The sequence below is a fragment of the Lontra canadensis genome, unplaced genomic scaffold (assembly GCF_010015895.1).
Source record: "Lontra canadensis isolate GAN:19392208 unplaced genomic scaffold, GSC_riverotter_1.0 scaffold111, whole genome shotgun sequence".
Classification (NCBI taxonomy): domain Eukaryota; kingdom Metazoa; phylum Chordata; class Mammalia; order Carnivora; family Mustelidae; genus Lontra; species Lontra canadensis.
The window spans coordinates 5,951,505-5,970,961 of NW_022631105.1; the positions used below are offsets into that span (position 1 = coordinate 5,951,505).

General features: G+C 45.6%; 1 protein-coding gene and 2 pseudogenes across 1 annotated transcript; 2 read left to right on the top strand and 1 right to left on the bottom strand.

Moving 5' to 3' along the window:
• Window positions 1-1,917: 1,917 nt before the first annotated feature.
• LOC116856696 lies at window positions 1,918-2,906 on the top strand (annotated as a pseudogene).
• Window positions 2,907-6,313: 3,407 nt separating this feature from the next.
• On the top strand, window positions 6,314-7,393 carry LOC116856697 (annotated as a pseudogene).
• Window positions 7,394-14,297: 6,904 nt separating this feature from the next.
• On the bottom strand, window positions 14,298-19,062 carry GIMAP6 (GTPase, IMAP family member 6). Its single transcript, XM_032840231.1, is given in 6 exon segments — window positions 14,298-14,556; window positions 14,558-14,820; window positions 14,822-14,913; window positions 14,916-15,134; window positions 17,094-17,231; window positions 19,050-19,062. Coding segments are annotated over 6 exon segments (984 nt in total).
• Between the last annotated feature and the right edge of the window lie 395 nt (window positions 19,063-19,457).

The window sequence follows — 19,457 nt, forward strand, 5'->3', positions numbered from 1 at the left end:
GGTACAGCCTTCTCAGCTCCAAATCTCCCATCTCTGGTCACAAGGATGTCTCTTTAGCTCCTGGGGCTGGGAGGGCATCCTTTACCTGGAACATTAGTTTCCAACTTGCAGGGGGACAGAGAAAGTCCTGAGTGTCCTTCTTGCACAGGCTGTCTATTTAGTAACTTTTATTTAAAATAATCAGCATGTCAAAGTGGCACATTTTGGGGTGGCCTCTCCTCATATATAGGCATATATCCTAAAATTGGGACTAATACTCCAAGGGTAAATTCACATGTACTTTTCCAAGAGAGTGCTAACTTCTCCTCTATAGGGTTTGGGCTGTTTTTCCATTCCCATTAGCCATGGAGAAGAGGACCTATTTCCTCTAAAGCTTTACCAACAGATTATACCAGCAAATTTTTGGATTTTTGCAAACCTGTAGGTGAGAAATAATATCTCAGTATAGTTTGAATTGTTTTAATTTAGTTATCTTATTTTATCTTTTCTATGTTTGATTTTTTTTTCTCTATTTTGAGTGAGTGTTAATATCTTTTAGTATATTCAGAGGTCATTTACTCTTTGTCCTTTGAACAGTTTACTCCTATGTCTTACTCCATTTTCTATCAAGCTGCTGGTCTTTGGTTTCTCTACTTTTAGGAATTCTCTATAAAAGGCTAATTTTCTCTTTTATTCATCATTATTCTTTTTATAATGGGAAAATTAACCCTCTTTGATATAGGCTGGAAAAATTTTGCCATATTTTGACATTTGTGTTTTTATTGCCTGTAGTGTTCTTTGCCTCATGTTATCTTTTAGATTTTCATGTAATCAAGTTTATGCGTCTTTTCCCTTACTCTCTTTAAAATCTTAGAAATATTTTCCCCACCCCAAGTTATGCAGAATTTGCCCACATTTCTTCTAGTATGTATATGGATTAATATTTTATGTTTAGATTTCTAATCTATTTAGAATTTGAATGGCATAAGAAAGTGGATGTACTTTTGTGTTTTTCTGTATGGTTTTATAGTTATCCCAGTGCTGGTTATTAGTCTGTCTTTTCTCCCACTGATGTGAGATGTTGACTTATTGAATGTAAATGTAGCATAATATAATTGACTTGAATATTCATGAATACGGTATGATTAATTTGGGCTGTTTCTGAATTTTCTGGTTTGGTTTCACTGTTTCTGTTTCTCTATTCATGCACTGATGTCATAGTGCATTAATTAAAGAGGTTAAAATGCTCTGCTATCTGGTAGAGCCAGTCCTCCCTCATAGTTCTCTTTCTTGATTGCTTGGGCTAATTTCCTTTTTTATTCATCCAAATGAATTTTATAGTCAACTCTTTTAGTTGCAGGGGAAAAAAAAGTCATGACAAAAATTTTTAATTTATATGTATATAAGATCATATTAAAGAAGTATCTAATAACTTTAATTTTATGAAATGCCTTAAACATGAATCAGTATTGCATTTGGTGAAATGTCTTTTCTACATGTAGGTATTTTCATCTTAATCTATTCATGGAAATGTGTTGTTATAACTTTTTCTCATATTGAACCACCCTAGGATTTCTGAAATAAATCACATTTAATCATGGTGTATTACTTGTTAGTGTCTAATAATGTATTTAGGATTTTTGTATTAGTATTCACAAATGAGACAGGTCTGTAGCTTTATTTATTGGTGAAATATTTGTTAGTCTTCGGGATCAGTATTATACCTATATCGTAGAAAGAATCACAAGTTTTCCTTCTTTTTAAGTCATCAGGAATAGCTTTAGAAGCATGGACATTCTTAGCTCTTGAAGGGTTGAAGTGAGCTCCCCATGAAACCATGTGGACCTGATACTCTTTGGTGTGGAAACTCTTTAACTATTTTGTTGCTTCTTCCATGGTGTTTGAACTGTTTCATCTTTCTGTCTTTGTGGGATCAACATGGATAGTAGACTGTGACACATTTTCAAAGAGGAACAGAAAGGAGAAAAGAGGTGGATACCTAAGTCCCAGATCCTCTTGATATTGACATGGCCGACCTGAAGGACGACACTGAGGATGGTTCTGGTCGGGAAAACTGGAAATGGGAAGAGCGCAACGGCAAACACTCTCCTTGGGAGAAAAGCATTTGACTCTAGAATTCCTCCCCACGCTGTTACCAAAAAGTGTCAAAAAGTATCTTGGGAATGGAAGGGGAGGAATCTTCTTGTTGTTGACACCCCAGGGCTCTTTGACACCAAGGAGACCCCAGAAACCACCTACAGGGAAATCAGCCAGTGAGTCCTCTACTCCTGCTCTGGGCCCCATGCCATCCTCCTGGTTCTGCAGCTGGGCCGCTACACGGATGAAGAGCAGAAGACCATGGCATTGATCAAGGCTGTCTTTGGGAAGGCAGCCTTGAAGCCCATGACCGTTTTGTTCACTCACAAAGAGAGCTGGGAGGATTTAGCATATATGACTGTATAACAGATGTAGATCCCATCCTGAAGGACGTCATCAAGGATTGTGGGAACCGCTTCTGCGCCTTTGATAACAGAGCCACAGAAGCTGAGAAGGAAGCTCCAGGGCAGGAGCTGATGGGGATGGTAGGAGAGATGGTGTGGAGCAACGGTGGGGCTTACTTTTCTGTTACTGTTTATAAGAACATGGAGGAGAGTCTGAAAAAAAGGACAGAAGTCCTGAAGAAAATCTACACTGATCCATTAAATAAAGAAATTAAACGAGTAGAAAAGGAATATACTCATAAATCACAGCAAGAACAAGAGGAAAAAATAAAAGTGCTGAAGATAAAGTATGATGAACAAATAAAAAATCTAAGGGAAGAAGCTGAGAGGAGTATATTTTTAGAGGATTTAAATGGGATTATGAGGTTGTTTTCAAAAATATGGTATATGTTTTGGTAGTCCTGTCAATTTCACTTTTGCTTCTGAATTTACTGACTTGTAATAGCGGTAGACTGTATTTCCCAAAGATAGCTGTGACAATGTGTTCTATCCTATTTATTCTTCCTACCATCTGACTTCATTACTTCTCCCACCGAGATGAGGGGCCTATGTCCCCTACCTTGGAATTGGACAGATTTTGTGACTGTTTTGATAAATAGCACATGGCTGAAACAACCCTTTGGGACTCTAAGCCTAGACAAGGAAAATGGTCCTTGCCCTGTTGGGATGCTTGCCCTCAGAACCAGGCCATAATGTTGTGACAAAGGCCATGTTGCCTGTTAAGTCTCCCAGCTTGACGTTGCTGACCAACTCCCCTTCCCTCTTCCTTTCTCTTTTATCTTCCAGCTGAACCAACTTGCTAGCTCTACAAGCAAGGTGACACGGAAGCAGACTCTCTACCTCCCCCCACTGCCTCGGACAGAGTTGCAAAGGGCAAAGCTGAGCAATCCCCACTGAGTCCTGCCCAAATTGCAGATTGATGAGAAAAAAAAAATGGTGGTTGTTGTTTTAAGCCACTGAGCTTCAGAATGGTTTGTTCTGCAGTGACAGCTGACCGGAATGAAACTCTTCCCAGCTTGGTCCCCCCCACCTCCCATTATCCCATCCCTCTTCCAGTGCCGACAAATTTACAAAGTTACAAACTTGGCATTCCCAGGCAATGATATATAGACTCGAAAGACTCAATTTAGGAAAATTCAAAGAAGAAATGCTGCATCCATTACATGTTAGTGCCACTGGTGACATGTGCTGCTGTAGGGCTGGTCTATGAGTGATTTGTTAGTGAAGCATTGGGTTTCTCTGAAAAGCTGGTTCTGTGGTTCTGGGAGATTCTCTTATTGCTTTTCTCTCTTTTCTTTTTTAGGTCCCATCCTAACTTAAAGTGTGTCTGATTGTAGCTTAAAAATGTTTTCTGTGCCCAATATTTCTCGTTGACCTCTGCAGACCCACACTTCAGCCTTCTTCACCCTAGATCTCTGCCCCAGGAGGCTGATCTCAATGGACTGACTACATCGGTGGGATCTCTTACTCTCTGACTTCTGCTTGGTCTGGCCAGTGGGAAGTCCAAGTAGGAGACCCCATGGGAGTAGAAAAGCAAGGCTGGGTCTTCTTTCTCCTGCCCCTCTCCCTGCAGGGCCATCTCTGACCAGCTGCAACCCTAAGCCAAAGGCGACAGCTCCTCTCATGGTGGTTCTGGGTTCCATTCTTTGTTCACCTCCCTAGGGTTGGGGTATCACTTTCTCACTGTTACTAGCACTCCCCTTTGTCATTTTCCAAAGCTCTGTATCCACAGTTTGTAGGAAGTCTCTTCTCTCACCTTTCCCCCAAGGACCCAATGAGAGTAGACCATCATTTTGCTGCTAGAATTCTGATTGATAAATCATAGGATTCCTACTTTCCTCTGAGAGCATTCCTTGGTCTTTATTGCTGCTGTTGGTTTGAAATTCCCTCTAGTGTTTTCTGCCACCAGAAAAATCTCTTCCTTTCCTTTCCAAGCTGTGACATTGGCAGTGAGTATTTGAAAGGTTCTGTCTTGCTAAAATAATTGAGAACCTGGGACGCCTGGGTGGCTCAGTCTGTTGGGCATCTGCCTTCAGCTGAGGTCATGATCCCAGGGTCCTGGGTTCCAGTCCCACATCGAGCTCCTTGCTCAGCAGGGAGCCTGCTTCTGCCTCTGCCTACTGTTCTCCCTGCTTGTGCTCTCTCTCTTGATCTCTCTATTTGACAAATAAATAAATAAATTTTTGAAAAAATAAAATAATTGAGAAACTTCAAAGTTGGAGGGCTGACTTTCTATCATTTACAGTGATTGCACACATCCAAAATTCAAATCATTAGAGTTTTTACAGTCGTCCTTTGGTCTATGAACATGACTGAGAGTATTTACTGTATCAGTGAATTTTAGGGAGATGGATTAGAGATTAAGTCTGGAAAATAATAAGATTTTAAATTCCTGCTTGTTCTAAGCTTCATCACAAGTATCAGGAATGGAGTTCAACACAAGTATCACGGAAGAAAAAGACTCTCATAAGTAAACATATTCTTAACATATGTCAGATAACATTGTTGGGCCAAACTGCTCTTTGCCATCATGCAATTCTTTTTTTTTTTTTAAAGATTTTATTTATTTATTTGACAGAGATCACAAGTAGGTAGAGAGGCAGGCAGAGAGAGAGGAGGAAGCAGGCTCCCCGCAGAGGAGAGAGCCCGATGCGCGGCTGGATCCCAGGACCCTGGGATCATAACAGAGGCTTTAACCCACTAAGCCACCCAGGCGCCCCTAAAATCATGCAATTCTTATATTCAAATGTACTTTTTGTGAACGACTCATCTCTGTGGTAGTATTCATGCTGTGACCTGATGTTTTCATGCAAGAACCATTTAAAAGATATTTTCCCTCAGAGCTGTGCAGAAACATTATTAATTCAATTAACCTGTGTTATGGCCTACTGAACATGCAACTTCTGTGAGCTGATTTCTCTCAACCTTATATTCTATTTTGGAAAGGAAGACATACCCAGAGGAAAAATAAGCAAATCAAATAAATCATTGTCTTTTTACTTGACAAATGAAATATTGCTCACTCAATTATCTTACCATATTTTATATCCCAGTTTTCTCTGAGTGCTGGGGACTGGAAGTTCCAGGCTTTAATGTGTGCATGGTCCCCGTTATTGAAATATGTGATCGTCATGACCCATAATGCAGAATTTAAACTAGGATTTGTAGAGGAAGACCTGAGGAAGAATTCAAGACTCGAAGTCTACTGTAAAGGATGTGTGGGATGTGTCTGTGTGGGTGATGGGTACGACAATCACACTTCATTTCAGAAACAAGAAAGTTAAGTGTGACAGGTAAGGTTGTCAGGGGAAGGGTAGAGTCAGGAGCAACAGTGCTTTGTCTTCCTGCCAAGGCATCCCTTTTGTACCCTGTGAGGATTGGTTGGGTTGTAGAACCCGCCTACCTGGCTTCTTGATGGAAAGAAGAAAAGTTCCATTTTGAATACAAACTGGGGGAGGAACTCCCACAGAGATGTCCCAAAGTCAGTTTTTTAGTTACTTCCTGCATTGCTCTTACAAAGAACAGCTACTCACAACAGCTCAGAATTCTCTTCTTGAACTCTTTTGTTTCCACTTCTGTGGGCTACTTTGCTAAAAAGATAAGAGTAAGAAGCTCCGTGGAATCCTGGAAAGTCCTTGGACCTTCCCCACGTGCTGCAAGGGAACATCAGGCTTCACGAAGACTTTCAGTAGGCTTCTGTAGAAGGGCCTTCTGTAGTGCTCCTGTGAGTGCAGAGGTCACGCACAGGTGGGGGGGGGGGCCCAGGGCCAGAAAGGAGGAGTGTGTGAGGGGAACAGGAGCCCTGCTGGGGAAACAGCCAGAGGTCCATCCTAATGCTGTGGCTTTTGTTTCCTGATGTCCCACTGCTTGAAACCCAAGACCGCAGAGATTCACAATTGAGATTTGTCTTTGTAGGTGAGACTGGAGCAGGAAAAAGTGCAATGGGCAACAACATCCTTGGACAGAAAGTGTTTGCTTCCAGTCTTGAAGCAAAATAGGTCACCGTGGTCTGTAAGAAACGGAGCAGCAGGTGGCACGGGAGAGAACTTGTCGTCGTGGATACACCTGGTGTTTTTGACACTGAGGTACAGGATGCTGACATGAGGAAGAAGATTGCTCACTGTGTCCTCCTGACCTCCCTGGGGCCGCACGCTCTGCTCCTGGTGGTTCCACTGGGCTGGTACACACAGGAAAAACAGAAGGCCATGGAGAAGATTCTGCAAATGTTTGGACCTGAGCTAGGACATACATGATTCTCTCATGTATGAGATGAGATGAGTTGGAGGACATTGGTTTCCATAAATTCTTAGAGACACTCCAGACAGCATCCGAGAGCTGGTGCATGAGTTTGGGGATCGCTACTGCCTATTCAACAATCGGGTGATAGGAGCTGAGCTGGAGGCCCAGAGAATGCAGCTGCTGGCCCCGGTCCAGCATGTGGTGGTGGAGAACAAAGTAGGCTGCTACACCAATAAGATCTACCAAAAGGCCAAAGAGGAGATTCAGAAACAAGTCCAAGTGACACAAGAATTTTACAGAGCAGAGCTAGAGAGACAGAAAATGCAGATCAGAGAGGAGTTTGAAGAGAAAATCAGAAAGCTGGAAGATAAACTGAAGCAGCAGAAACAGAGTGAAAGGAAGAAACAGAGTGGGAATTGGCAGAGAAGGAGGCCTTCTGTGCTCTAAAGCAGCAAAATGCCAGAGAGGAAGTTGAGAGTAAAAGTGGGATACTTGATGTAATCATGCAAGCATGGAGATGGCTTGCTTTGTTTTCTCACTTCTGTTTAAGGAAGATTGAACAGAATGCAAAGATCTACTTCCTGCATGTTTTCTGGTGGTCCTGCCCCCACGACTCATTCACCAAAGTCAGAGTGCTCTCAGCTGCACCTCCCAGGCTCTCCCAACGGATGTAATAAAGTTCACTGTTAGCAATCCGTAGAGGGTTGGTTGACTTAACAGAGTAAAGACAAATTGTCGATTGGTGGAACTCCAGAGCAGAAAGTATGGATGCTTTCTACCTTGTGAATTCTTCCAAGAAGATGACCCCAAACTTTCTCTGTTTCTCCCTAGTAAAACTTTCTCCTCTAGCTTCTTTCTAGTTTTCTGGATCATCTTCCTCTGTGACTTCTACTCCCTTATTTTTGCCTTCAGGATACAGTGATCACCTTACACATATGGTTTGTTAGAAAGATTAGTTCTTTGTGTTGAGTAATCTTTAGATGGAGATACTTACAGAATTCTTTCTAGATGATTGGAAATTTGTTTAATTACACTTTTACAGAAGGACTCAAGTTGTTCCTTATCATCTGCCCATTGAAGAACAAAAAGTCATCAGGAAAATAGATCTCTTAGAATTCAACTAAGTGAAACGCCAGAAAGAGTAGATGACAGACAAAGATTAACAAATAAGGAAACAATGTTTGCTGTGTTCAGACATCTCCATAGCAGCTCTTTGACCAAATTCAATGCAAAATTGTTGCTGAATTAACCCGTTTTCTCCTTTTATTGTGAAACTAACTGTTTCTACCATAGCTTGATTACTTACTGCTTTGAAGGTCCTCTGCACTCTACTGTGCCCCACCCAGTTGAATTGCTTGGTTCTTGTTTTTATAATAAAACTTCTCTGATCTCTCATACTCATAAAGAATCGAAGCCCACTTTTTCTTAGAAAATAACATTACTCCTTCTTCTAAGAACACAGGGATGAGTTTCACTTTTTGGATAAAAGCTTAAGATGATTTGGGAGCTAGTCTTGGTCAACCTTCAAGAGATCTCTCCTTTTTCCTGGAAGATTCCAGCCACATTGCCAACCCCTCTGCCAGTCAACTACCACATTCCCCTTGGATTCATTCATTCGGCGCCAATAGAAATCACGTGTAACCAAGATTTCAGAGACCTTTCTGGTTTTCCCTGTGCAAAAATTCCCCTTTAAGATATGGACAACAGTAGGAGATGTCTCTATTCCTTTCTACAGGGTACTTCTCACCTACTCATTTCCAGGCTTCCCAAAGCACATTTCCAGGTTCCTCGTGGTCATATGTGACTTATGTCAACTCTCCTTACTCTGCCATCTTGAAATTGGCTTTTCCATGCTCCAAGCCATTTTGTCCCAAGGGCCATATACCTCTTGCTTATTTTCCCAAAACACATATGAGTTAAGACTGTACATTTTATTTTGTTATTTTTAAAAGATGTTATTTATTTATTTGACAGAGAGAGAGCGCAAGCACACAAGTTGGGGTGGGGGCGGCAGCAGAGGGAGAAGGAGAAGCAGTTTCCCTGCTGGGAGGGAGCCCAATGCAGGGCTTGACCCCACAACCCTGGGATCATGACCCAAGCCAAAGGCAGCCACTTAACCAACTGAGCCACCCAGGTGCCCTAGACTGTACATTAAAAAATATATATATTTTAGTTATTTATTTGAGAGAGAGAGAAAGTGGAGGGGGAAGGACAGAAGGAGAGGGAGAAGCAGACTTCCCATTGATCAAGGAGCCCAATGTCCATTCCAGGACCCTGGGATCATGACTTGAGCCAAAAGCAGACACTTAATCAACTGAGACACCCAGGAGCCCCTAGACTGTACATTTAATAAATGTTAGCAAAGGCTTGAGGATAAAAGAAGCACAACACAAAGAAGCTTACAATTCCTTTCAAAATCTTCACTCAGAGTGAGACAGATTTGATTTTACTCTATAGATGTGGGTGCACTTTGAATCTACTATTTTCATCACTGGAGTTTCAGCCGAAATCATTATGAATTTAACATCCTATTGTGTTATGACCTTCTGTAAACAAATTGCTAGGTTTCGTGATCAAAGAAGCGAGACTGATACGAAGCAAAGGTCAAGCAAAGCTTTATTTCGCGCCAAGCATGGAGAATCAAACCAACCGGTCAGGGCCACCTCTTACAGAGAGGGCGACCCCTCCCAGCCTTACAGACTAACTTTTAAAGGGCAAAGGCCATGTGGTTGAGCCTGGTCACACACAGGTGGCCAATGAGATTGTAACACACATAGAAAGTTGCATAGTCATGCTAGGTCACACACGGTGGCCAACTGAATTACAATTTACTCTACAGTAGCTATTTGAACCAGCCTATCACCTTGGTCAGAATTGTCACCCAAAAGGCGCCCAAAAGGCGGGGCCCACACTCCTTGGTAGCTGGGGAGACAGTATGTGCACTCCACTGATTGGACGTCTCTACCTGGCCTGACCCGCCCTTGTATTTGGGCTCTGTTACCTGGGACTGGCTGACCGTATTTTACTAGTTTCATGGACTTGCTTTTAAGTAAGTCCCCTGGCAGGGGGCAGGGTCAGGTTGAGTTTTACTGAATACACAACAAAATGGCTGTTCAACTGAGATGGAGCCGCTCTGGCTAAATAGGCCCTGACAAAATATTTAGTGAAAGAGCCACATCTACCTCCTAGGAAAAAGGAAATACAGGTTCATGAGATGGGAGGTCCAAAGGAAGTACCTGAGAGCAGTGTTGCCCATTTGTCTCTCAGAGCAGAAGGCAGGTAGAGTGTCTTTGATATATACTACTCATTGTGGCTTATACAGTAGAAAAATGAGGCATGTGGCATATTCCCATCTCTTGAGATTTAGGAGTTTGTATCTATTCATCCATTCATAAACATTTCATAAATTGTTTGACTTCAGGGTAGATTTTTTTTTAAAGATTTTTATTTATTTATTTGACAGAGAGAGATCACAAGAAGATGGAGAGGCAGGCAGAGAGAGAGAGAGAGAGAGAGAGAGAGAGAGAGAAGCAGGCTCCCTGCTGAGCAGAGAGCCCGATGCGGGGCTCGATCCCAGGACCCTGAGATCATGACCTGAGCCGAAGGCAGCGGCTTAACCCACTGAGCCACCCAGGCGCCCTAAGGGTAGATTTTATACCATAAGAAAACACAGAGAATCTAGAGATAAGTAAAACAAAGTCTCTTTTGAGACTGGCTTCTCTCAGCATAAAGATTCTGAGAACCATCTAAGTGGTGTGTGTCTGTAGCTTGTCCTCTTTTATTGCTGACTAGGATTCCATCCGATGGATCCACCATACTTTGTTGCTGCTTCTGTTCTTAGTTTTACATCCCTAATTGATGTTTCTCATCTCATTGCATTGGCTAAAACCTCCACCATGATGTTGAATGGTAGTGGTTGGACACACTTGCTTGGCTCCCAATATGTCTTCAGTGATTCCCAGTGAAGTAAGTGAGATACTCGGCCATGGTAGTCTATGATTTGTGTGTGTGTGTGTGTGTGTCATTTTCAGCAAGTATTCTCCAGCCACTTTTTTCTTGAGTGAATAGCTATCCTATTATTTATCATGAATAGCTAATAAATTTTGTCAAAAGCTTTCAAAAATCATCTATGGGAATAACATTTTGATTCTTTTTCATTATATCTATTAATAAGGTGAATGGTAATAACAGATTTTCTAATAACAAGTTGATTTTTCATTTCTGTTTTAAATCCTGTTTGGTCATGATGTGTCACATTTGATAATGTGGTGCTACAGTCTATCTGTTAATATTTTCTTTCATATTTTTGTATTGATACTCATGAGAGATATTGGTTTATAGTTTAATCCTTTTGTACAGTGTTTCTTAAGCTTAGATATTGATGCTGTACTTCTTTTAAAAAAGCAATTAGGGAAACTTTCCTTCATTTCCAATGTTCTGGAACATTTTACAGAGCACTGGGACTATCTAGACTTTGAAGGGTTGGAAGGATTTCCATGCAAAACCATCTGGCCCTTGTGCTTACTTTTCACCATGGTTCCTGAATGGCTTTATCTCTCTTTTCCATGTAAACTGGTCTATTTCTAGTTTATCTCTCTGGTGGTGACAGATTTGGTGATGGTACTTCTCTAGGAAATTATCCATTTAACCTTTACTTGCAAAGAGGTCTTCAAATGTAAAAATTTCCTCTAATTCAGGGGTCATTGCCCTCTTATCATTTTGAAAATTTTATTTGTGCCCCTTTCCCTTTTTTTCCCTTGAAAAATTAGTTTAATTTTTTCCAACAAACAAGAATTTTAATGTGTTAACTAAGTCTAGTGGTTTTTTTTAAGATTTTATTTATTTATTTGACAGAAAGAGAGATCACAAGGAGGCAGAGAGAGAGGGGGAAGAAGGCTCCCCACTGAGCAGAGAGCCTGATGCAGGGCTCAATCCCAGGACCCTGAGACCACGACCTGAGCCGAAGGCAGTGGCCCAATCCACTGAGCCACCCAGGTGCCCCAAGTCTAGTGTTTTGTATTCTCTACTACATCAACTCTTGTTTCTATCCTTATGATTTCCATATTGTGCTTTCCTTTGGTTTTTTACTTCATTGTACTTTTTTAGTTTTCTCTTGAGGGGGGAACTGAATTGAATCATTTCCATTATTTTTATTGAAGAAGTCTCAGGTGCTGTGCATTTTCTTTCCCTCTTTAAAAAAAAGAGAGATTTATTTGTTTGTTTGTTTGTTTGTTTGTTTAAGAGAGAGAGCTCATGTGGGGTGGAGGGCACAGGGAGAGGGAGAAGTAGACTCCCCATGAGCATGGAGCCTGATGCAGGGCTCGATCTCCCGACCTTGAGATCATGACCTGAGTCAAAATTAAGAGTTGATTGCTTAACCAACTGTAGTACTCAAGAGCCCCAGTGTGCACATTTTCTTAAGCATTATATCTCTGATATAGATTTGTGAGAAGGGACATGAGATAGGGAAATTTTACTTCTATTTTTAATTCCCCTTGAGTTAATAGTTGCTTTCATAGGAAAGAGGTTTGGAGTAAGATGTTGGAAATAAGTCCTCCAAGACTTTAGGTCAGTTGGTTCTTGTGGAGTAGTGTGGATTGCACTGGAAACAGCCTACATAGAGAAATTAAACCTAGACTACATTTAATGTAAAGAGACAATATAAAAATTTTAATTTTAATTCTTCTGGTCTTTCCTAGCACCTATTCATTACTTCTAGGGAAAAACTATAACTAAATGCTTAATCTTGTTTAAAGCAGTCCAATCTGATCTGTTAAAGAGACCCTTTAGACAGTGTTCAGTCTCTCTACGTAGGTGACTTCAATAGCTATCCCCCCAAGCCACCATGTTCCTCTCCTTCAGTGGGGGATGTATGCCTATGTGACATTGGAGTTTGTTGAGAAAGATGGGATCCTAGTCCTCAGCCTGTCTCCTCTACTTGTTGGTTGATGACTCCCATTCCTCAGGTCATTGACATCCTGCTGGTATCAACAAAGAGTCCACCAGCTGGCGCAACCCAGAGTTAACTTCTCAGTTGAGGCAGTGCCCTTTGGGGTGTCCCTTGGCAGTCTTCACCACACCTCAGCTCCCGCTGGTCAGAATTCTCTATGGCTGGTCTGGAAGTGACTTTCATTCAGTCCTAGAATATCAGCTGGAGTGTGTTTGGCTGTGTGTCAGAGAAACTTCACCAAAGTGGCTTAGCAAACAAAGGGTTCAAAATTTGATACAACGGTGGTGATGTAACTCTCCAAAGAACCTGAAAACTTGATTTTTGTCTCCTTACCTTCTCCACTATCCTCTGCAAGTAACTTCTGTAGCAAGACGACTGCTTCACCTTCAGCCTCATGTATGACTTACAGATGGAAAGAAGAAAGAAACAAAGAGGAAGACAGGACATTACTTGTATTACAAAAGCAAAACAAAGCAGGATTCCCTGCAGGACTTCTGCTTCTATATCTTGGTCATGTGTTTACCACAGCTACACAAAACACTGTGCAATTTAGTACATCACATGACACACCACTTTTATTTTTCTGACTAGAGATTTTATTTATTTATTTATTTATTTGAGAGAAAGAGAGAGAGAGAGAGAGAGAGAGAGAGAACACAAGTGGTGGGGAGGGACTGAGGGAGAGGGAGAAGTGGACTCCCTGCTGAGCATGGAGCCTGACCCAGGGACTTGATCCCAGGACTCTGGGATCATGATCTGAGCTGAAGGCAGCTGCTTAACCAACTGAGCCACCCAGGACCCCCACAAGGACTATGTTAAATACACAATCAAAATAAGTCTCTGTCATGCCTTGAGACACTTTCTGAATCTGCTAGCAAAAGAAATGCTCAAGCTTTCTTAAGAGTCCATTGAGTCTGGGAAAGATGAGTGTCATGGTCTCCACACTGGGAGACTGTCGTACATGGGCATCTGATTTAGAGAATCTCCAACCAGAGGACAAGCGTCCAGACAAACCTGAGACGGTGTCCTCTGATTTCTGATTGTCCTCCAGCACTGTCTCCCCCACCTCCATTTCTCACCGCTCCCAGAAGAAGGTAGCTAGAGACCCACTGTCACACGGCTCAGAGAAAGGAAACAAGTAGTATATTGGAAGGCATTTTGCCCCCATCTGCTCCTCTTCTGTTTCCATCAGTTAGTCAGAGTCCCCAGAAGCACCTAGAACCTCAAAGAAGCTGAGGGGCACCTGAGGCACATCCATGTCCTTACGCACTCAGACGGCCAGAGCCAGACCCCCATCCTGTCCTCTTCACCAATCCCAGGTGGCTTTTCACGGACCCTGTCCGTAGGAAGAGCCCTCCAAAAAGACACCCTCCTGTTGCAGAGGTTTCCCCCTCAGCCAGGCAGGCTACTCCCTGCAGAGTTTAAGTCCTTCAACTTCTTCCTTTGCAGGTGCACTGGAAGGGATGCTGAGGGCCTCAGGGTGTGAACGGGGAATTGGGGAACGCATCCGCCTCTCCGCGCATCAGACACCCGGCAGGAGCCTGGCATGGACAGTGACCCCCCTGGGGATGGAGAGAGCAAGGGACACGCAGGCAGCAGGCTCCAGGAGCCCGCGGTCCTGCGTGACCTCAAATGGGCTCCCTGCTGAGCAGATGTCTGTGAACCTTCTCGAATTCCTTCTGCAATTGGCACAGTCCCTCCAGCAGGGGCTCCGGGGGGGGGGGGGGGGGGGGGGGCTCGGAACCCTGCCCTGGGTGAATCTGCGTGTCCCGCGCGGCCCCGAGCAGGCTGCGCTGCTGGGAGTACCGGTAGGCCGGGGGGCTGTAGGGGCGGCCCTCGTTTTCCCACAGGACGCCATCGACCACCTGCAGCAGCTCCCGCGCCTCGCGCACACCGCGTCCAGCTGGGGCAGGTGCTGGTTGTCCGCACGTTCTCCTCCAGCGAGCCGCACTCCAGGGCCGCCACGCGCGTGAACACCAGCACCGAGTGCGCCAGGACGCGCACCCCGAAGGCCTCCTGCTGCAGGCGCCGCACGACCCGCCGGTCCTCCTTGGCGAAGCAGCCCAGCTGCGTCACCAGCAGCACCGCGTGCGGTCCGGGTGCCCAGAAGGCCACCGCCTCGCACATGGCCCGCACCGCCGCCTCCGGCCCCGACCAGTGGGAACAGGACGTCGGGTGTGTCGACTCCCTCGAGCTCCCTCCGTGCCCAGCCGCGGACGCTGCGCTGGAGGGTAAGGGTCCCCAGGCCCTGCTGAGCTTAGACTCGAACTCTCTCCTGCCCAGGATGCTGTTTCCGGTGACGCTTTTCCCACTGCCCGTTTTCCCCACCTGGAGCAGCCTCAGAGACCGGGCTCCGTGGCCCCCCCAGCCCCCCGCCGGCCCGGCCCAGGAGCACCAAGTCAGCGAGGCAAAGCAGAGGGAGCCGGGGTTAGAGCCAAGAGGGGTGTGGGTGGGAGAGGGGAAGACTTGGAGTGTGCCCCGGAGCCGGCGGGGCTCACTTTCTGTCTTGCTTTTTAAAAGCTTATTATTATTATTATTATAAAATACAATGTGCAATTTGCCATCGAACTCATTTTGAAGCGGGCCACTCGGTGGCGCTCAGGCCGTTCACAGTGTTGCACAGTCATCTGCGCTGTGCGTCTCAAGCGCGTTTTCATCATCCCAAACTGTGATTGTATTTGCTTTTCTGGGCCTGGCTTACGCCACTCAGCAGGATGTTTCTGGGTTCATCCGTGTTGCAGCCCGCGTCAGAATTCCCCTCCTTGTGAAGGCTGAGGAGAACTCCGTTGCAGGTACAGAGCACGGTTCTTTCTTCATGTACATCTGTGAGCAGCTGGGTTGTTTCCACCTTTCACTACGGTGCACGGTGCTGCCGTGAACCTTAGAGCACACGTCTCCGAGTCCCTGCTCCTCGTTCGGTGGTATCTACCCAGAAGGGAGGTGCTGGGTAGCGCCATTTGGAAACTCCTTCTCAGGGCCTCTCTTCTCACCCAGCTGGGAATGAGCCCAGCACGGATATGGGAGCCTGAGCTTTGCTGAACATCCCTGATGGAAGATCCTCCTCAGTAAGAGAAGGAAGAAAAGAAGAACGTGGCCTCTGCAGCTACGACTTCCCCCTGAGGCAACCGGCTGCATCTCCTTCTTCAGCCTTTCCCACTGGGAATGCTGTGAATGCGGGACCACCTCAGCCAGACCCCAGGCTCCAAGCGCAGGGCCATGCTGGGTCCACGTTCTTAGGCAACACCTTACAGATTGGGCTGGACGTTCTCATCCAGCAGAATATGAGAAGCAAGAGCTGAGAGAAATGACTGGGAGATGCCAATTGAGTACTGAGAAATGCAGTGTCAGTGGGGCTGAGGGACGGAAAAGGTAGCTCCCTTCTGGCCTTCCAGATCCCAGACCCAGAGCACAGAAATGCCGAACAGCAGCGGGTTTCCGAGTCTGCTCCCCACGGAAGAGACGGGTGTGTCTCGGCGACAGAGCGTCAAGCCTCCTGAAGGCGTCGGCAGCGTCTTCCTCTCGCTCTCCTGAGCGGCCACAGGCTTCCCTGCTGCCTGTCATGCTGCCAATGCTGAGCGAATGGCTTTGCCTCCCTCCAGCTTCCGCCGGCTCGACAGGAATGTGGGTGGGTGGCTGGGAGTGTCAAGGAAGCTCGGAGGGTGGTGCTCCTCCCTGCCCTCCTGGCCAGCGCAAAGCGAGACAGTGACAGCAGCTCCCATCCGGGCCGGCCTGGAGCTGGAGCAGGCCAAGAACTTTAATGTATCACTTGGGCTCTGTCTGGGGAGGACTTTTCAAGTAACAGTTAACCTTGACCGCTGCAAGAAAACGTACATCGGGGTGCCAGATGGCTCAGTCATTAAGCATCTGCCTTTGGCTCAGGGCATGATCCCAGGGTCCTGGGATTGAACCCTGCATCGGGCTCCCTGCTAGGCAGGAAGCCTGCTTCTCCTTTTCCCCCTCCCCCTGCTTGTTCCCTCTCTCGCTGTGTTTCTCTCTGTCAAATGAATAAATAAAATCTTAGGAAAAAAACAAAAAAGAAGAAAAGGAAAATCAATTGTCAGCACTTATATTGGCAATTTTCTTATGTGGTTTAGTAAAACGGCACTCTCCTGGTAGCTTAGTCCTGGTGGTTCTTGGAGTAAAAAAAAAAAAAGCATTTGTGTTAAAATACACAATGAATCACAAGTAATTTCTGCTGGCCAGGAAAACAGATGGATTTCCAGCATTCCCAGATTCTATCTCCCCAGGTTAAATGACAACGTTGAGCTCTTGGAAGTCCAGCCAGCGCCTGACCTTGATGCAATAGCTCTTAGGGGACAGAGCCCTGTGGGAAAACAAGCCCAGTTCTGAGGCAGAGGTCGGCCGAGGACATCCTGCTTGTTCCCGTGGCACTCTGCAAACCATAGGACCCCACGAGCTCTCACAGGGGATCCAGCCAAGCACCTGCACGGGGTCTGTTGGCTTCAGAGCCTCAGGCCCGGGTGAGCCTTTGGTCACACTGACCGTCAGCACATCCTTCCCAAGGACAAAAGCCCAGAACGCACAGATCCTTTTCCTTGGGCCTGGCACAGAGATTTAGTAAAGGGGGCAAGTGGCACTATGTCTCCCTTTCCTTTCACCTGCTCTGCCTGTCAGGGAGCTTTCCTTTGGCTGTGGTCAAGAAAGGCCTTCGATGGCAGCCCAGGGGCTCACATCTCTGACCGGGATGAGCCCCGCTGTGGGTCCCAGTGGACCACCTACCCTCTGAATGTCCCATCCACATCCCTCTCACATTAATTTCTGCTAGAAAGTAGTTTATCTCCTAAAATGTCTCGTCTAGGATCCTGACACAGTGCTCCTTCGGGGTTGTCCTCGAAAACATGTCCGTCTTCTTCTTCCTCTGCCTAGAGAAAATCATAATCTGTCTTATTAGTTTTTCAACAATTTTAACACCTGACTTTTGCCTTTCTCCTGCCAGAAGAATTGGTTTGAGGGGGAGCAGGCTGAATGAGGAGAGGGAGGTCTGAGGGAACCCCACTTCCTTCGCTCCCCTTTCCCCCGCCCCCAGAGCTGTGGTCTCACCTGTCATTCTAAGAGATTTCCTGGAAATGGTGAGTGGCCCTGGCCTCTCAGGAGCAGGTGGCATTTGGACAGACAAGGACCTGGAGCAATTCTGCGAGGACGGAAAGGAGCAGAGAGCAGAGGCCGCTCTGACCCTGGGTCCTGAGAGCAATGGAAAGATCTGGAGGGCACGGGCAGGAAGTTGTGGCAAGGAGCTGGCATGGCTCGGCGTGGTGAGTCACAAGGGTCTTGGACTACAAAGAGCAGTGCAGGCCTGACCTTGGGGAAGGTTCGGCAGTGAGGATTGCGGAAGGCAACGGGTGGGTGGCTGGTTTCTGCGGTGAAGATGACAGGGAGGGGGCCTTCAGGGTGTGGGCCAGAGACCTGCTGGGAGCCAGGGGACCTCAGTGCTCATGTCCAGCCACCATTAGTTCGGACAGCCACACTGCCTGGGCCTTAGTGTCCCCAGGAGTGTGAATGCTGGGCCTAAACTAAGTGTTCCTGTGGTCTCTTCCCCTGGGAGATTCCAACACACTCTATGACAATTTCTAGAGCAACTCCTAGTCCTCCTTGCCAAGTATGGCCATGTCTCTCCAACCAGGAACACAACACACGCTCACACTCACAAACATACAAACACTCACTCACAAACATATACACACAAATGCAACACACACCCACACTCACAAACACCACACACACCCACACTCACAATAATGCAAACACACCCTCACAAATATACACACACCCCCACAATCACAAATGCAACACACACTGACACAAACACAACACACACCTATACTCACAAACATAGCACGCATTCAGAAACATACATGCAAAACACAGCACACACACTACATAGACACAGAAACACAACACACACCCACACTCACAAACATACAAACACACACTCACATATACAGATACCACCTACACACCTACTCTCAAAGCATACCACACACACATTCACAAATATGTGAACACATATAAACATACACACAAATGCATACACATAAACTCACATAGACACAAACATAAGACACACAGAAACACATAGCACAGCCACACACACACATAAACACACACACACACACAAACACATCTCACATACTCCATCCAACAACTCCCAAACACAACACATACTCACACAAACACAACACACACGGAAACATACATACTTGACACATACAAGCACAGACACAACACACACGCACACAGACACACTCCCCCACACACTTGGACTCACTGTTGGAGTCCATTATCAAAGGAATGAGACTGAGATGAGGTGAAAGTTATATTCAAAGCTTTATTCTGTGCCAAGCATTAGACGTCAGACTGACCGGCCAGGGCCATCTCCGAAGAGAGCGGCCCCTCCCCGTCTTACAGGCTACCTTTTATTGGGTAAAACTGCAACCCGTATCTTGGTATCTCAACCCACCGGGTTTGTGTGTCTCTTGCTGATTGGCTAGTTCCATCCGGTCTGGTGACTTGTTATTCAAGATTATCCCATATCAGGAACCGTTACAAACCGTACTTCCCGGGAAGGCTTAGTCAGCTAACATATTCAGTGTCAATAATACGGTGGTCGTCCTTCCCCAGATGGAGTCCTTTTGGTTTGGGCAAGACCTTCTCACTGTTACAAACAGTACTTCGTACTGATCGGATGTCTCCATCTGGCCTGACGCGTCCTTGTATTCTGGGCTCCGTTATCAGGAACTGGCTGACTGCATTTTACTGGCTTCCCGGAC